This window comes from Phacochoerus africanus, chromosome 13 (assembly GCF_016906955.1).
Source record: "Phacochoerus africanus isolate WHEZ1 chromosome 13, ROS_Pafr_v1, whole genome shotgun sequence".
Taxonomy (NCBI): Eukaryota; Metazoa; Chordata; class Mammalia; order Artiodactyla; family Suidae; genus Phacochoerus; species Phacochoerus africanus.
This window is the reverse complement of record NC_062556.1, coordinates 11,307,638-11,325,834: the sequence shown is the minus strand read 5'-3', so window position 1 is coordinate 11,325,834 and position 18,197 is coordinate 11,307,638. Positions and strand designations below refer to the sequence as shown.

General features: G+C 32.4%; 1 protein-coding gene across 8 annotated transcripts in view; it reads right to left on the bottom strand.

Moving 5' to 3' along the window:
* Positions 1–18,197, bottom strand: part of NBEA (neurobeachin) — a 636,767-nt gene that overhangs the window by 412,680 nt on the left and 205,890 nt on the right. For 5 of the 8 annotated variants that reach the window (XM_047756277.1, XM_047756280.1, XM_047756279.1 and 2 more), the window contains 6 exons: positions 16,321–16,329; positions 13,668–13,848; positions 11,585–11,715; positions 8,514–8,621; positions 4,692–4,857; positions 3,053–3,148 (listed from right to left, as the gene is read on the bottom strand). In XM_047756277.1, coding sequence (XP_047612233.1) covers positions 3,053–3,148; positions 4,692–4,857; positions 8,514–8,621; positions 11,585–11,715; positions 13,668–13,848; positions 16,321–16,329 — 691 coding nt within the window. The remainder of the gene's footprint in view (positions 1–3,052; positions 3,149–4,691; positions 4,858–8,513; positions 8,622–11,584; positions 11,716–13,667; positions 13,849–16,320; positions 16,330–18,197) is intronic. The other 3 variants (XM_047756278.1, XM_047756285.1, XM_047756283.1) reach the window with 1 other exon arrangement.

Genomic DNA, 18,197 nt, shown 5'->3' with positions numbered 1-18,197 from the left:
TTTTCCCCATTTCATCACTGAATGGCATTTTTGGAAAATGAAATAAATTACTGAAAAAAAAATTCAAGTACAGAAAATAAAAGCACACAGTTTTTATTATTTGACTCAGACATAAAATTAATTATTTAATTTCAAAAAGTATAATCAGAACAAAGGTAACACTTAGAAAAAATAATTACAAAAACTATATACTGAAAGTGTGATCAACCTAGACAAATTATACTTGTAACTTTTTTCAGTACACATCCTAAGTAAACAAAAGGTTTTAAGCAAAGAGTGATTCCCCCCGAAGAAATGCCTACATAAACATTTTGAACAAACACTGAGAATATTTAAAGTTTATAGTGTGATGAATATTTGATTCTTAACAAATCCAAGTAGAATTGGTGATAATAGTACTCACAGAAATAACATGTACCTAATTTATTTTTGCTCTGATTTAATAATACGCAGAGTAGAGAAAGCCTTGTCACAGAGGTATGTTGATAGAATGAAAACTCAGAGAGCTCAGAAAAATGTCTCCATCTTATACTTTGACCCAAAATGAAACTAGAACTACCTTCAAAATATTCTCTCGATGTTCATCAATACTCAGTTCCAGTAATTTATCCTATATAGTTATAATCAAATAAAAATATTTTAGTGAAAGAAACAGATTCCAGTTCCATGAATTTTTTTCCCCATGAATTTCTTTATATGAACCTTCTTTTTAATGTAAAAGAAAATACCAACTATTCTATCAAATATTTAAAATGATGGAAGATCACTTTTCAGGGATGAGTAAAATGAAGATCATTCTTAAAGATTGAGATATTTAACTATTAAATAATAAATAATATCATTAAAGGAGTAATTATTATTAAATTATGAAACATGTCATAGAAACTGTGTACTTCCAAGAGTCTACCTTTTATTTTTTTTTCTAACACTAAAAATACATGTTGCAATCCTTTCCTACTTGGGAGTTCTAAGTTCATTTAACATATTTTACACGTCTGACAAAAAAGTCAGTCCTATCAATCTTTAAAGAGTGAAATGAACCTGGTTTCTTGTCCTGTAAGAACACTGAGTTGACTGTATTTCCAAATCATCAAGAGAAATTTTCCTCTCAATAAGCACTGATTGATAGCACACAGTAAGTTACTTAGAATCACCTTCTATATTATAATAAAGAGAATAGGAAATTTACATCAGCCTTAAAATAATTCAAAATTTTATTATATCACTAAGAGCTCTGTGCAGTTCAGCTAAAACAGTTTCACAGTAAACCTTTCTGGATAAAGTAAGCAGTACATACATAGTCTGATGCAGGCTCCTTCACCTGGTTAACTATTCCAGAGTAGATTCCAGTCTATATATATAGCTAAGCTTTTGGAACACACTTCTCCACAAAACAAGCTTCAGACAACACTTATCTAATCTAATCTAATCTAATCTAATCTAATCTAATCTAATCTAATCTACTCCTTCTTAGATTATACAACTCAGAGTTAGATGCCTTTGTATGCAATAAACCTGAAAAGAGTTTTCTCCTTCATTTCATCATGATGCTCAAAGTTTGCATATTTATAAAAAATATCTGTGCATTCATCAAGTGGTAATAAAAAAATACTCTGCTGCTTTATTTGTTCTATTAGTTGACCTTCCTTATCTTTAGCCAATGTGCGAAGTACACTAAACAGGGGAATTATCTGGAGCTCAGGGCCCTCTCTAAATTTACTCTAATATTGGCAGAATTCATTTCCTTGATTCTGAAGGTTCCACTTATGGAAGTTCCCAGGCTAGGGGTTGAATTGGAGCTGTAGCTGCCGGCCTACGCCATAGCCACAGCAAGGCCAGATTCAAGCTGCATCTGCAACCTGTGCTTCAGCGTGCAGCAAAGCCAGATCCTTAACTCACTGAGCAAGGTCGGAGATGGAACCTGTGTTCTCATGGAGACCATGTCAGATCTTTAACCCACCGAGCCACACCCGGGAACTCCTTGACTCACCTCCATTGCAGTAATGATGAACTTCCTTTATGTCCAATCCCTCTCACATTTTGAGTCTCTCCCACTTCCTGTTCTAAACCAGCCTTTACAGGGCTCATGCGATTGGACCAGAACAACTTGTATTATCACATTTTCTTAAAAGCAACTGTGCTAATATATATAACACAGCCTGTCACAAGTAAAATCCACCACACTCACAGTCCCAGGAAAATGCAGGGTGTGTACACGGAAAAATCCTAGCATGTGGGGAGGGGACAAGGCATAATGTGGCTCACCTTTGTTCTGCAGAGACTAATCTCAATCTTATCCAGAAACATCATTTAATTTTACCCAAAGACATCAACTGGGATATTTTATTTTTATCTCTAAAACTTCTAGTTGGTTCTTTAAAAAAAAAAGTCTTCCAGTTCTCTCTGCACTATGTTCACTTTTTCTTTTAGACTGATAAACATCTTGAACATACTTATGATAATGTTTGAATGCCCTTCTCTGATAATTCTTTTTATCTATCCTTTCTCAGTATGTTTCTATTATCTGATTTTTCCCCCTGTTTATACTTTACATTTTCTTGCTTCTTTGCATGTTTAATCATTTTTATTGGATGCCTGAATTTTACATTGTTTGGTGAAAATTTTCTGTATTCCTTTAAAAAGACTTGGAATTTTCTTCTGAAAGTTAAATAACTTATAGATAAGTTTGATGCTTTTGAGGCTTGTTTTTATACTTTTTCTTTGTCATTCTGCAGTAGCCTTCATTTGGAGGCTAATTTAGTAGCAATCTCTGCAATCTTCTGCAATCCCTCCTGAATGCCACTGCTGTGCATATTATTATTCATATAATTTAGGTACTTTTAATTTGTAGGTGATAGTTTAAAAATATAATGGAATACAAATAGAAAATTATATTTTGCTTTCAATAACCAGGTATAAATACAATGCATCATATCTCCATGGAACCTGAGGTGTATATTTGTTTATAAACAACTACATTATGGATGGTTATTGTATAATGACTGATGAAATAAGAATACCCAAACAGGTCAGGAGATGAGGTCAGTATTACCTTTGTAAAATGAGTGGGCAAAGCTCTGCTCAGGAATTAACTTGGCAAGGAATCCATGGTTCAAACTTGGATGAGGGATAGATGGTATGACCACAACTGTGGAGAAAATCATGGAATCAAATTTGAGCCAGCATGTAACAACCTGCAACATGGTCCACTGAAGATCGAAGACAATTCTAGATCACTGCAACATGCAAACAGTACTAGCAATAAAGACTGCATCTCTGGGGGAAGGAAAGAAGTTATGTATTAAGAGAAAGGAAGTAATATACTTGTTAAGTAGAGTAATTTTAGCAACATACACACGGACAAACACACAAGAAAATCAGAACTGGGAAGTTCACAAGGATTGCTTGTTTTATACATATATGACTGTTAAGTACGCATTAAAAATGAAAGAGTTGATTAACATATAAAGCCTCAGTGTTTTAAATAGTCAAAAGACATAAACAGGAATGGTTGGATAATGTTTAATTTGAAGAATAAGGTTAAACATAAAGGTATACCATAAAAAAATAATACTATGTTTATGTACTCAAACTAAATACAGCATGCAAGAGCAAGGAATTATAGTAAAACATAATCTGTATTTCCACAAAGGCAATAAAAAGTAAATGAGATATGACATGATTATGGGAAACAAAATGCAGAGATTTGACCACTTACTCACTTTAAAAAATATTCCTTTTATTTATATATCATATGCATTTATTGAGGAAAGATAATTTCTATTATGATTAATTCAGCAGTACATGAAATAACCACTGGGTTACTAAGGTTACACTGCAAACAACAGAGAAAGAACCTTGATGCAAACACCTAGCAGGAAATGCAGTTCATAGAAGGTACCTCATGATATTAAAGTATTAGTTGCCAGAAAATGTGTTGATCACTTTCAAGCAGAGTCGACAAAGCTGATAATGCACAAGCCCCTATAGCATGGGCATCTTCCGTACATGAGAAATACAACATGAACCCAAGATAGCTCAGTGCTGTCAAAAGTCACTGATTTTAGTTGAAGCAACTTTGATATATGAACTTTAGAATGTTATGTTTCTTTATTATAAGTGTTTGGCAGGATATTTAGATATTGAAAAAACTACACATACTACTATAAGAAAGAAAGAAAAGGAAGGAAGGAAAGAAGAAAGGATGGAAGGAAGGAAGGGAGGGAGGAAGGAAGAGAAAGAGAAAAAACAAGAGAGCGAGAGACAGGGAAGGAGGGAGGTAAAAAGAGGGATGGTATCTGAACTTGGCTATAAAGATTTATATTTTGGCTTATTGGTGGTCTTGAACTACTCTGTAAGGACAACCTACTTTCAAATGTCTATAAAGGCTAAAAATAATACATACAAAATATAAGTTATCTGCATATTAAGTAGTAGTATAAATGAGTCATATTAATACATAGCAAAAATAAAACCCAAGCCCTGTGATTAAATGAGAATGCAGCAAATGTGGAAATATTATTTACACACTTTTGTGTAATTAAAGAGTATTAAGTTGGCATTTACATACCACCTACTTAAAAATATCTGAGGTGATTATGAATAGGACCAGTTTAAATCTGGGTGTCAAAACGAGAAGGAGATAAAAGGAGTGATTAAAAACTTCAAATAATTAGACCAGTATTAAATACCTGTACTTGTAGGTGAATTTATTTCTTGTCTGATGTTTCTACCTTGGCTTCCAGTTCTTGCAGTCTCTCGCTGGGGTTCTAAAATGTCGCGATACTTGGAAACCATCAGAACCGAAATGAAGTAAACAACAGCTAGAGCTAAGAACTGTGCCTGCTTGCTATCGTCCTGTGTAAAATGAAAAGACAATTTTGACACTCAACATTTTTAAAGTATAAGTTCTTAGAGTGCAAGAAATTTAACATCTATATAAAACAGTCAAGAGTTTCAAATGTTATAACTCTAAAATATTAACAAAAAATAATAATTAGAATATATATGCAATTCTAACACATTACTAACTGATCAGGAAACAGTATGAGTAAAAACAAGGGAAATATGAAAACGGGGGAGCATAAAATATGAATTGTATACAAGTTCAATAAGGTAAATTTAAATGAACTCTAGTGCTACTTCCAAATTAGACAATATCTAAGGAATCATATATAAATGCCTATAAAGCCTTTACTCTTTAACTTTTTTCTAAACAAAACTAAAATTACTGTGGCCCAGAGATAATAGGCAGAAAATAGTATGAGAGAAATAAGGCAAATAAGCATGTATTACATTCTAGCAACTTCATAAGCAGGCACTTTACATTTATTACTTCATTTAAGTACAACGTGAATAAGATTAAAAATTTATGTGCATTTGTCAGAAAAGAAAGCAAATGAGAAATATTTACTCATGATTTAATACTAGAAAATTTAATTAGGATAGCTAATGGAGAAAATGACCAAAATAGATTAAATCTGCTCTGAAATATTATGAATTTAGTATTTCATATTCTGTAGGTAACAGCTTTTCTATATACATACATATTACTTTTCCTTAAAAACCTAATTTTTGAGGTCATTTGTTTTTTAAATTAAGGCAGTAAAATACTATTAATTCATAAAAATTTCAGAAGTCAAGTGAAAATCATAGTATAATAATACAAGTGACTCTAAAATATAGCAATTTTAAGACACTTCTAAATTTCAGAGACAAATAAATGTAAAAAAAAGCGTGCCTTAGAATTTATGAAACATGGTGATAAAAAAGAGAACGCTTTGGAAAGATCTACCTGGGGATTCCGACCCTACCTCATACTAGCTGGGTGACCTCTGTGTTTCTGAGTCTTAGCTTTCTCTTAACTTTTTACTGTAAGGTTAGAATAATATATATTAAGTGTCTGATACACAGTATAAACTCAATGAACGCAAGTTATATTACCTTGTTGATGTTTGTAAGGTACACCCGGGAACCTAATTCCCTTCCTTAGGAAGAAAGCCAATAAGCACCACTGCTAGGTTATCCAACATAGATACAGAACATTATGGATATTAGAAAATTTTTCATAATATACCACAATAACCGGATGCAGAATTTACCAACAGTTTAAGTGCAATGTCACATTTAACATAAACCCCTTCTATGTTAGGTCTGATGGGATCTCTTGGAGATGAAAACATGCTCCATGTTTAAATCATCCATTATTTAAAACAACATTCTTTCCATAACACACTTTTTTTCCAGGATGAATAATTCCCATTTCTTAGTGGTTAAACTGTTAGTAAGTAACTTTTTTTCCAAGTCTAGATTCAAGTCCAGATTGTAGAGTTTCTTACATCATGGATTTTTATACTATTCTGTGTTTTATCTCCCATTTTAAAAAAAATCCTTTATTTTTTATGAATTATAAAAGCAATATAGCTCTATTATAGAAACTTTGAAAATACAAAAAAATAAAAACTGTTTACCTTGAGATAAGCACTAGTACCATTTTTGTACATTTCTTTTAGACTCTTTTTTTTTTAATAAAAGCACACACACGCACGTATGCACACTTAGCATACAAATGCATTGTGTAATATAAGCACTTTTTTAATAGTGAGTGTAACCTTCCCTTAAACTGTATCATGAGTATTTTACATGTCACTAAGTTTTCCTCAAAAATATGACTTTAATACCTGCACAGTTTCTTGCTAAATGAATATACTATGATTTATTAAGCTCTATGTTGGATATTTATAATGTTACCAATATTCCTATAGGCAAGTCTGATGATCACATAAAATTAAATAGCTTGAGTGGAACGACTGGGTCATATGTATCAATATTTGTAACAGGTTCCTCCCCCCCACCAGCTTTTTAGGCCACACCCACAGTATATGGAGGTTCCCAGGCTAGGGGTTGAATTGGAGCTACAACTGATGGCCTCTGCCACAGCCACAGTAACACAGGATTTGATCTGTGTCTGCAACCTACACCACAGCTCACAGCAATGCTGGATCCCTGACCCACTGAGCAAGGCCAGGGATCAAACCTGCACCCCTGTGGATACTAGTTGGATTGTTTCCACTGTGCCACAATGGGAACTCCTTCCTGTTAAGAGTTTTAACACATACTGATAAAAGTGCTATTCAAAAAGTTTATTCAACTTATACTCCTAATGGTGATAAATGACAGAGCATGCTTCAGTGCACTCTTGTAATGATAGGTATTATTATTTAAAATATTTGATTTATTTAATGGTAAAAATATCTCACTGTTGTTTTAATATGCATCTTTGACCATTCGTGGTACTGACTTTTAAATCATATGTTTGTTACCTTGTCTTTCATATTTTATGTCTATTGTCTATTTCTTGTTGTTGGTATATCTGTAATTCTCCTAGTGATTTGTAAGAACTGACATATACTAAAGAGAGAGACAGTTTTTCTATCATATATTCCTACCATGCAGTATTATGCTGTATGACTTAAAAGACATTTTAATCACTTTCTCAAGTATAAAGTACTCCATTCAATTTACTGTTAAATGAAATTTAAAACATAATCCACCTTTTATGTTTCATAAATCATCAATTAAAATAAGAAAATCAGAATCTAAAATGGCTGATAAATAGTAACTGTAATAAGAAGTGCTGCCACTATTGAATCTGCTGTAAAAAGCTGTGTATGTTTCTCCACAATCTGTGGAAAGGTCAATCTTATTTTTACTTAATTTCAATAAATGCTCATATAATTGGAGGGTTCCAGGAAATTGTCTCCTTAAGCTGTCTTTTCCTTAAGCTTTATTAAACTATCTTTCTAATTCAAATTCTGATTTATATCTGTCTTTTTTTTTAAGGATGCAGCCATGACATAGGGAAGTTCCAAGGCTAAGGGTTGAATTGGAGCTGCAGCCATGGGCTTATGCCACAGCCCAGCAATGCTGGATCCGAGCCATGTCTGTGACCTACACAACAGCTCACAGCAACACCAGAACCTTAACCTGCTGAGCGAGGCCAGGGATCCAACCTGCATCCTCATGGATGCTAGTCAGATTTGTTTCCACTGAGCCACAACAGGAACTCTGATATCTGTATTTTAAAATGAAAATGCTTCTCTCAAAAATAACTACCCCTCTCAAAAGTCATTGTGAATAACACTCTAATGAATTAATTCCTTTTATCCAAAATACAATAACAAAATATTCAATACCTAGAGATGGAGCAAGGAATACTAAAAAACATGAGTAGGGGATTCAAGATAAAGTCAATAATTTTTTTAAGTTATCCCTATTCTTATTACATATAAAAATCAAAGAAAAAATTTCACATCATTAAAAAATAGCATATCAATAAGCTTTCAGAGAAAGCTAATAAGCTCAACCATTTTACAAACAGAAATGCTATAAACCCACAATCCCTGACACTAGGACATTTAGTTGTAATGTGCACCTTTCTTACAAAATTTAAATCATTTTACACAAATGGCGGTGGAAATTTTCCTCTGGGAAATCAAGCAGGCATAACTTACCACATCCCGAAAGACAACTGCACGAAGGCGATTGATATCAACATCCTGAAGAAGTCTGTCAGGATCCTTAATTGGAGAAAGGTTACCTGGAACATTCTCTAGTGGAGTCTTAAGGAAAATGAAGAATTGTGAAAAAGCAGCAATAATATGGAAACATATAGAGCAATATAATTTCTAGTATCTTTAATTCAGGTATTAAAGTGGCCACATTCCTTACCTCCTCTAAGCACAGAACACCATTTATAGACAACAACACGCTATTACAAGCATTCTTCTGTTCTCTTCTACTCTTGTCACGGTTTTGCTTACTACCGTTCTACTACCAGCAGAGCTACTGCTATGGACTCAGAATGGCTGGAAGATTACGGCTCAAATCTCTCCTGTGTGACCTCAAACTTATTTCTAAATTTTTCTGTGGCTCACATTCCCTACCTTCAGTTTACAAATCTCTTTAACTCATGAGTTCATTTATCCACCATGCTTTTTATAATGTATGAGATTATGATATTACGTTCTTACATGGGATTTCATGTGTGTAAGCATTTTACGATCTACAAAAAGGTAGAAAAGATAAGCAAAAAAATTTTAGTTGTGGCCTTAATATTAAGGCTAAATGAGATTAAAGATCATTATCACCCAAATCTTCCTTAGAGTTAAAGACACAAAAATCCACACATTTTAGATAACATGGCACATAGAAAAAGTGTGAGCCAGCCAGGATCCCTGAAACTCAATCTAGTACTTTTTCAGTTACAAAATGTGTTAAGAATTGTGTGGGAGATCCTGTCGTGGTGCAGTGGGAACCAATTCAACTAGGAACCATGAGGTTACGGGTTCGATCCCTGGCCTCGCTCAGTGGGTTAAGGATCTGGCAATGCCGTGAGCTGTGCTGTATAGGTCACCGACACGTGGCTCGGATCTGGCTTTGCTGTGTCTCTGGTGTAAGCTGGCAGCGGTAGCTTTGGTTAGACCCCTACCGTGGGAACCTCCACATGCTGGGGTGTGGCCTTAAAAGGCAAAAAAAAAAAAAAAGAATTGCGTAGACACAATACATTAAGGAATTGTGCAGATTAAATTAGATAATATATGTATAGTACCACATACAATTCCTGTATATAAAGCAACTTGTTACTCTAATTAATTATAAATAGGCTTCCTTCTATTTCTTTATAACACTCAATTATGCTGTTTTGCTTTTTACTTAAAATGTTTGATCGCTTTGTAGCACAGGATAGTAAAAGGAGTATGGTATTTGAAGGTTGATAGCTATTTGGCTTCCATTACAATTCCGAAACTTACCAGCCATACAACCACAGGTGAGATAATTAACCTCTCTGAACCTCAGCTATAGTGTCCAAATAATAGGCTAATAATCTTTATCACAGGATTATTAAAGAAACAATATGTTATTTATAGCATAGTTTAAAATTATATATATATATTTAAATTATATACTAATTTCCAGTTTACCAAGTATTTCTATGTCAAAAATCTAATTTGAGACATTTTTATAGGAAAAGTTTGTATTATTGCTCCTTTTTAGAAAGTATAAAAAATGAGGCCCACTGAAAATGCATGGCTAATGCAAGTCTACTTGAGTTAGTAACAAACCAAAATGAACTACGGTTTACTCATACGAGTGCCACATTAAAAATGAATAAAAAAAGGGAAGGAAAAAGAATCCTCACCAACCAGGTCCACTGATTCTCTTCTGAAATGTGTTTTCTTACCAAGTCAACTTTTCCCATAATATTTCTATATCCATCCCTTATTATCCATTTTTCATTGCCAAGGTTCTTTCTGGAGAGACACTGATTAGCTCAAGTAAATTACAATGAATTTCCCTCTCATTGAGCTTTTCTGTCTATATAATCTGTGGAATACTTGGCTTGACAGGTTTGAGAAGCTCTCTATTATTTAGTGAATTAAGTGCAGAAATTTTTAAGATCTAAGCTCAAAAAAAATACTAACTTATGTATTCATTTCATGAGTATATATATGTATATACTGAGCAGCTAACTCCTAGAGGGAGGAAGGGGATTAGTATTCACTGGATGTTCACCTCATCTCTGGAATTACTAAGTACTTTAACACATTATTACTTTTTTATTTAATTCATATAAATGCCTTATAAATTAAGATATATATCCATTTTAAAGACTGGAAAACAGAGCCACAAGAGACTAAGGAATTTGTCTTGGGTCACAAAACCAGTAAGTGGTAGAGCCAGAATACAAACTCAAGACTGTCTAATTCTAGAGCATGTGCTCTTTTGATAAAATACGTGGTGCTATATATGCTCTGTAATTACAATGATGTGTAAGATCAGACCCACACTCAAGTAACATAGTCTTCTGCACCGACACAAAAAAACACGAAGTGTTACTGCTGATGTGTTTATATTTAATCTTCCAAGCAACAGAGAGCTTTGCAGAGACTTGTCAGCAGTAAAATAATACATGATCTAATTTCTCCAACAGCAGAGAAAAAGAAAGAGGCTACAATACAGATATACTAAAAGTGAGGTTTTTCTGTTTGAAAACTGCAGAAGTTTGAAGCCACTGAACTTTAAATGAATTAAACCTTCAACTCACTTCATGTTTTCACTTACTAGGCAAAAAACCACCATGTCAGTATCAAACATCTAATTACAAGTACCAAGAGTGATGAGAGACATACTAGATTTTACAAATATATCAAACGGGTACTCCCCCTAGACTAGGGGAGCAGTGATGGTATCAGAAAACATTTCCCAAAGAGTGTTGACTTAAGCTCAAGAGTGGAACAGATTCAGTAGAATGAAAAATAGAACAGATTTAGTAGAGTAAAAAAATAAGGTTAGATACTTCAAGAAAAGGGAAGCCATGTAAAAGTCTAAAGTTAAAAAAATACTCTTCTAACAAACTGCGCAAAGTCTACAGTGTCAAAGGATAAAGGCAAGAGTAAGGAATTCCAAATTGTAGCTGAGGTAAGCTCTTCCATGAAGCGGCACCATGTCACTTTGTTCTTTTCATAAACTTAAAAACATTCTTAAAGGTAAACTATATTTAACATAGAAAATGTTTAATTACCTTGGAAGCTGCTGTGGCAGTCACACCTTGGGGAGCTTCCTGAGGTTTACTGCTTCCATGGGAAGACTTGTTCCCCCTGTCTCTCTGTCTCTGCCGACATTCTAAACAGTTTCTCACAGCAACACAGCAAACTATATTAAAAATGAAAGCATGTTATTAAGATGAATTGTTGACCCTGAAATGTTTTTAAAAGTTGGTAGGTTCAAGATCAATAAATATTTTTTAATTTATAAAATACAATAATGAAAAGAACATGTAAAACATTCAGATAGTTAAAAAATAAAAACAAATTACCCCAAAACTATCAGCCAGCTGAAGAAACAGATTATTTCTAGCATGTTTGAAGTTCCCAATATATCCTTCCTTATTCTATCCCTTTCCCTCCTTCAAATTTATGAAATTTATGGATCAATAAAATTTTTAAAATACTTATTAATATTTGATATTTTTAAACTAATAAGGCTTCTGCCCTTAATTTGACTATGTTGGGGATTCTACAGAGAAAATCTCCCTATTTCAGGCAAGGATGGAGTACGTCCATAGAGTCAAATCTCACAAGTCCCAATAACTAACTACCTGTCTTCATTGTGAGAAGGTCTGTGGACTTCGTCAACAAGCATTCTACAAGTATTTATTTATTCACTTATTTTAAGAAGCAGTAAAGCACAGAAGTAAACCATACAGATTTGGGAATCAAGCCACCTAAGTTTGAATCCTGGCTCTTCCACTTACGAGCTGAGCGATCTTGGGCCAGGTGCTTTAAGTATCTAAGCCTCACTTTCCTTCCTTAGAGGACTGCTGGGAGGATTAACTGAATCAATATATGAAAAGTTCTTAGGACAATAAACAGCACAAATTGATATATAAATACAAATATATATATCTATACACACACACAAACACACACATATCAAGTAATAATGTTTGCTTCATTAATATTCACTTATTAAACTTTCCTGTGGATGATAAAAACTAAATCTGATAAGGATTATCAGGATAAAAGTGAAATCAGTAGTAAAGCTTCAGAATATATTCAAAATAAAATTTTAGAATAACTAAAGAAATGCTGTTTTCCAGGTGCTGAGGCATTTAAAAAGATTTCTCTTTCTCACAAAGTTCAGTCTGTCAGCTATTGTTAAATACTGGTGGAAATGTCCATGAAGGCCCACAGTAAATGATCCCACAACTTAATGGATATAAAATGATGCCTTTCAGAAAACACGAAAACATAAAACAACAGAAAAAGTATGTTTATTCCATCATTCTTAAATCAAGTTCTTATTCATTCCTTGGGTCAGTAACAATTTCTCCCCTAAAATTATGCATATGTATATTTTAACATAATTTTTTTAAACCACTGGTAAAAAGAACACATATTAAGAATGTCCTCCCTATCAAATGCCTTACTTTCTTAAGTCCTTCTGTTCATGCTCTAAGGCAAGTATGAAAACAGTAGTTGTCTGCTCCCCTGTAAAGACTAAATAGTACAAGTAAATTTTCCTTTTAAAAAAGGTAAGATATGTAAGAATGACTCTTGCCTAAAGAGCTGGTCTAAATTTACTAAGACTTTTCAAGGCTAAATTTTCTTTGTAACACAAGCAAAAAATTATAGGTATAGTAATGTTTATCAGTGTTAACTGTTCATTCTGAGAAACAGCGAGATAGGCATAGTCAATTTAATCCTTTAGCATTACGTGTATACAACCATGTCACTGGTTTTCTGACATGTCTGTGGGCCCAGGATAACCACCCTCTGTATTAAGTTACCAAAAAAAGATTCATAAATAGATTTACATTAGAATCACTTAAATGAAAAATGTTGTAGTCCTATGGATTTTGAATCAATTCAAAATATATTTGACTTTATTTCAAATTATAATCCATTAGAGATCAATTCCATGAAACTGCCAATGTAAAGATACTATAATTTTTAAATTTAGAAATTCTGAAGAATAACAGTAATTACAACTATTACATTATATAACAATCAAATTGTATCATTAATACTTTAGGTATCACAGATTATCAAAATCTAGTCTGCAAGTAATTATTTAACATGCACCCTTATTCTTAACAGACTTACCCAGCCTTAGGCACTGTCGCATTAAACCTCCAGAAGACATGTTTTTTTCAGCTTCAATCTCACTAAAATTTAGAGAGCTGGCAAATACAAGTACATCAACCATAGCCATCAATCGGCTGAGGAAAGTTACTGCTGTCTCAGCTGACATGCCTTGTGTCACTTCAATATTTTCCAACTCCGTCTTTAAAAAAGTAGAAGAGTTAAGTCTTGTTTAAAATTTGTAAATATAATACATGTACATACATACTGCAGGTTAACAGGAGTTTACTATATTTAATATATTTTGTAAATGAAAACAAAATAAATTGTAATAACAAACTGCATATAACACAAGTAGCTAGTTACCAAATATAATTAGTTTATCTATGAATTATCTGTATTTATACTAGTTTCATTCAATTTTATTAGCTAACATAAACTCATTTTTTCCCTAAAGTCTGCACTCTCATTTATAAAAATATATCCATTATTTTTCCTTTCCTACAGACATATGATGAGTAATAGGAAAGATATATGGCACTTTCATTTGGCATCAAAAGGAGACAACTGTCAAACTAGAATTCATGACAATTTCTTCTCCATTTCGAATAAAGTAAAACCACTAGGTATCTTGTATGTACAATAAAAATCTAGAGTAAAAATAATCAAGAAGATCATTAATTTCTCTACCAACATTAATTTGTGACTTACATAATACTCTAGCAATAAGAAGAATCAGTAGCATTTAGACTGGTTAAGCTGTACTTTCACTAATATATTGTCTGTGATAAAGTATAATTTCCTGCTTTGAAAGAGAATGGTACAAAGTATTCTGTTTCATAAAATGTATAACTGTATTTCGTAGGCAACGGCAACATTACTTATTTTTCATTGTGCATTGTGTAACATTTTAATTATTTCAGTTCATTACGACTAGGCCTCTTTTTCTTAGTGCCTCGAAAATAGAGAAGTAAAGAATACTTTATAAATAAAAAACACTACTATTTAAATTTTCTGAAAATGGGCACACTAGCCATAATGATTCACTTTACTTCTCTACCAAATGATAAATTCAACTACTAGGCAAGCTTTTCCTACAGGTATCTGCTCTTATTTAGTGCTCGATTTGACGTTATTTTTACCCATCTTTCTATCTAAATGTATTCCTACTCACACTAACATGGAAGTACCAGCAGGAAACACTGACTTTGAAAAAAAAAAATCTCGGGAGCTCCCGTCGTGGCGCAGTGGTTAACGAATCCGGCTAGGAACCATGAGGTTGCGGGTTCGATCCCTGGCCTTGCTCAGTGGGTTAAGGATCCAGCGTTGCCATGAGCTGTGGTGTAGGTCGCAGACGCAGCTCGGATCCCGCGTTGCTGTGGCTCTGGCGTAGGCTGGCAGCTACAGCTCCGATTCGACCCCTAGCCTGGGAACTTCCATATGCCACGGGCGCGGCCCAAGAAATGGCAAAAAGACAAAAAAAAAGAAAAAAAAATCTCTTAAACACTTCTTGTGTACAATATGGGTAAGAAAAATGACAGGTGACTACCGCAACCATTTATGTATCTAAACAATTATAAGTGGAGTATAAAATGTAACAACCTTTCCCCCTTCCAATTAACATCAAAATAGTGTTAAAACCATTGTAAGAGGAGCTCAGGAATAAACTAAACTATTTTTTTCAACTATTGATTTATGTTATGTCAATTTGGTAGCCACAGCCTAAAGAAAAGATTAATCCACTACTTTAATTTTTTAAAATAAAGATTCCTTATCTCCTAGCTCTTTACTGATATACAGCATCATTCCATAGTGTGATTTAAAAATCTGTGACTACAACAGTTTATAATAAAAGGCAAATATAATTTCTATAATTTTATAGAAAACCTCCTTTGAACATCATAATTATCACTGTAAGTGTTTTATATTGGAGTGGAAGAGCTGGCCATGACTTACGTCTATCAAATATTCTGAAAATATTTTCAAAATATTAGAATTTTAGGATATCTAGACATGCATTCTCAAAGAAAATCTTCATTTTGAATTACTAAAATTATGAGAAATCTAAATTATTTTTATTAATGATATCATTTTGAAGTCTTTTGGGAGTCTACAAGGCCTAAGCTTCAAAATATGTTTTCATTTTTAAATGAGTAAATTATAAACAGCAATTATAAGCAGATTTATTATCTATGAAATTTGCCCAACTTTTATTTTTGACCAAACACCATAAATTTTAAAATAAAAAGTATTCGTAACCAATAACCTAAAGGGGCATTCTTATTAATTTTATATAAAGTAATTTATAAATATGATGAAATGTTATATGAACATCATAAGTTTTAAAAAAGATTATCCACACATGATTATTATTAAATTGTAATATATATCCCATCTAATTTCCTTTCATTGGAACCAGTTAATATCTGATTGTACATATGACTGAAATATTGTCTTCATTACAATATTGTAGTCTAAAGATTAGTGTGAATAATAAAATAGCAATTCACCAGTACATTGACAAAATAATCCTTCTAGATATCTTTTAAATATACCAAAGACATGTCTAATGTTAAAGATGGTATGGAAACTCAAAATATAATCAAGTCAAAAATTTCATAAGCAAAATAAAATTTAAAACTGAAAACCTGAAAATTACTGAAGTAATACTAACCTTAGAACCCTGGACATGCATTAGACAAAAACAGACAAGAGACCAAAGAAGTACAAGAAAAGGAAATTATTAAAATTAAATAAAAATACAATGTAAAATTGAAACATAAAATAATATATTAAAATTATATTTGATTATTTATTAAAAGCAAAAAATTCTCAGAAGAGATATTCATTTTATAAATTATGTACAATTAAGATTAAATATCAAATAGACTTCCATTTACTTCTATTTATGTTTTCATTAGAGTCACTGCCCAAATAGTATATGTGTAAATATGGTTCATATATTAGAACTCACGCATACTCTACTTTACAAAATAAATATCTTTTCCTAGAAGATGACTAAAGAAACAATTTTAATAAATAAACTAACATAATGTCTCTGTAAAAGCCCTAACTTACTACCAGTTTAAGCAGAAATGACTTAGGAAAATATACCAACCTTATAAAATTTTCATTGAAGAATCATGTAATTTTGTTTCCTAAAATATTTGGATCCCTTCTTATAGACCCAAATCCCAAGGAGTAAATAAGATAATAAAACATTTGAGTGATTCTAACTTAAAAACCACTTTCCCTTGCTATAAAAGAACTTGCTGATACACTAGATGAGGTCACATGCAAACTAAGATAATTGAATAGATATTGTACTAAATTTCAGAGATTATTAAGAATTATATTCAATATATTAAAAAATTTGGATAGAATTAAGTTTCATAATAAAAAGCAACAACTGTTTCTATTCTCTGATTTTTGACAGTGTATGAGAGCATAAATTTCACAGTACCTTGTATAGGAAAACATATAAAAGCATCCTTAGAACACTAAAGTACAATAAATATTATGACATAAGCAAAACAAAACAAAATTGGTAGTTTTTCCAAATCTATTTGCTACATAATCTGAAAATGCAAACTAAAATTAAGAACCTATTTTTGATGGAAAAAGTTGTTCTTTCTTATGATCACACAACTATTATGAAAGCCAGAAAGATCAGTCTATTATTTTTCTTTAATCAAGAAAATGAAACCATGCATGACACAATTAAATTCTAAACATTCAGTGTTTTGGATAGTTGACCAACAATGGTCAATTTAAAAAATCATAAAGTGATTATACAATTTGTAGTTAATCCATGTTCTTTGTTTCTCTTCCTTTTTTTTCCTCCAATTCTTTAATTTCATTCAGAATCACTTGAATAATGTGTAGAAAATAAGTGAGAAGATTCAACTGACTAGTCACAGAAACATTAACTTCAAACACTCAACAATGGTAACAAAAATAATGGTCCTTCCCCAAACCAAAGAATGGTCCGACTAAGAGGTTTAATTTTTTCTCCTGACCACTGAAGTTAAAACTATTGGTCTAATTCAGAGACCTGAAATTACTCTTGTAATTTATTTTCTATGCTACATAAGATTTTAATTAATCTAGGTAAAACTGAAACTCCAATAAAATTCTTATTTTGCAATGAGTATTAGGTTTCAGATGTCATTATAATACAAATATTGCCTAGCTATACTTTTTCCCTTAAAGTGTCCACTGAAATAGTTCTTTACAAGTAAAATTAAGCAGCTCAAATTTTCTCACATAATAGTAATCCACAAATGTTATTCTCAGTATGGATTACTGTATTCACATAAGGTCCCAGGGCAAAAAAAAAAAAAAAAAAAATGCCAACACTGTGTCTATTCCATGGAGACAGCAAGCAAAAAGATTACTCTATTTTAGTCTTTTGTCATCAAAATGGACCACCCATAATAACACAATTGGTCTCAAATAACCTACTTTAAACTTCGGAATTCTGAATATGACAGGCTTGTTTTATAAATGATCATTCTATCATGGCACAATCCTGAATAAAAAGTTCCCAGA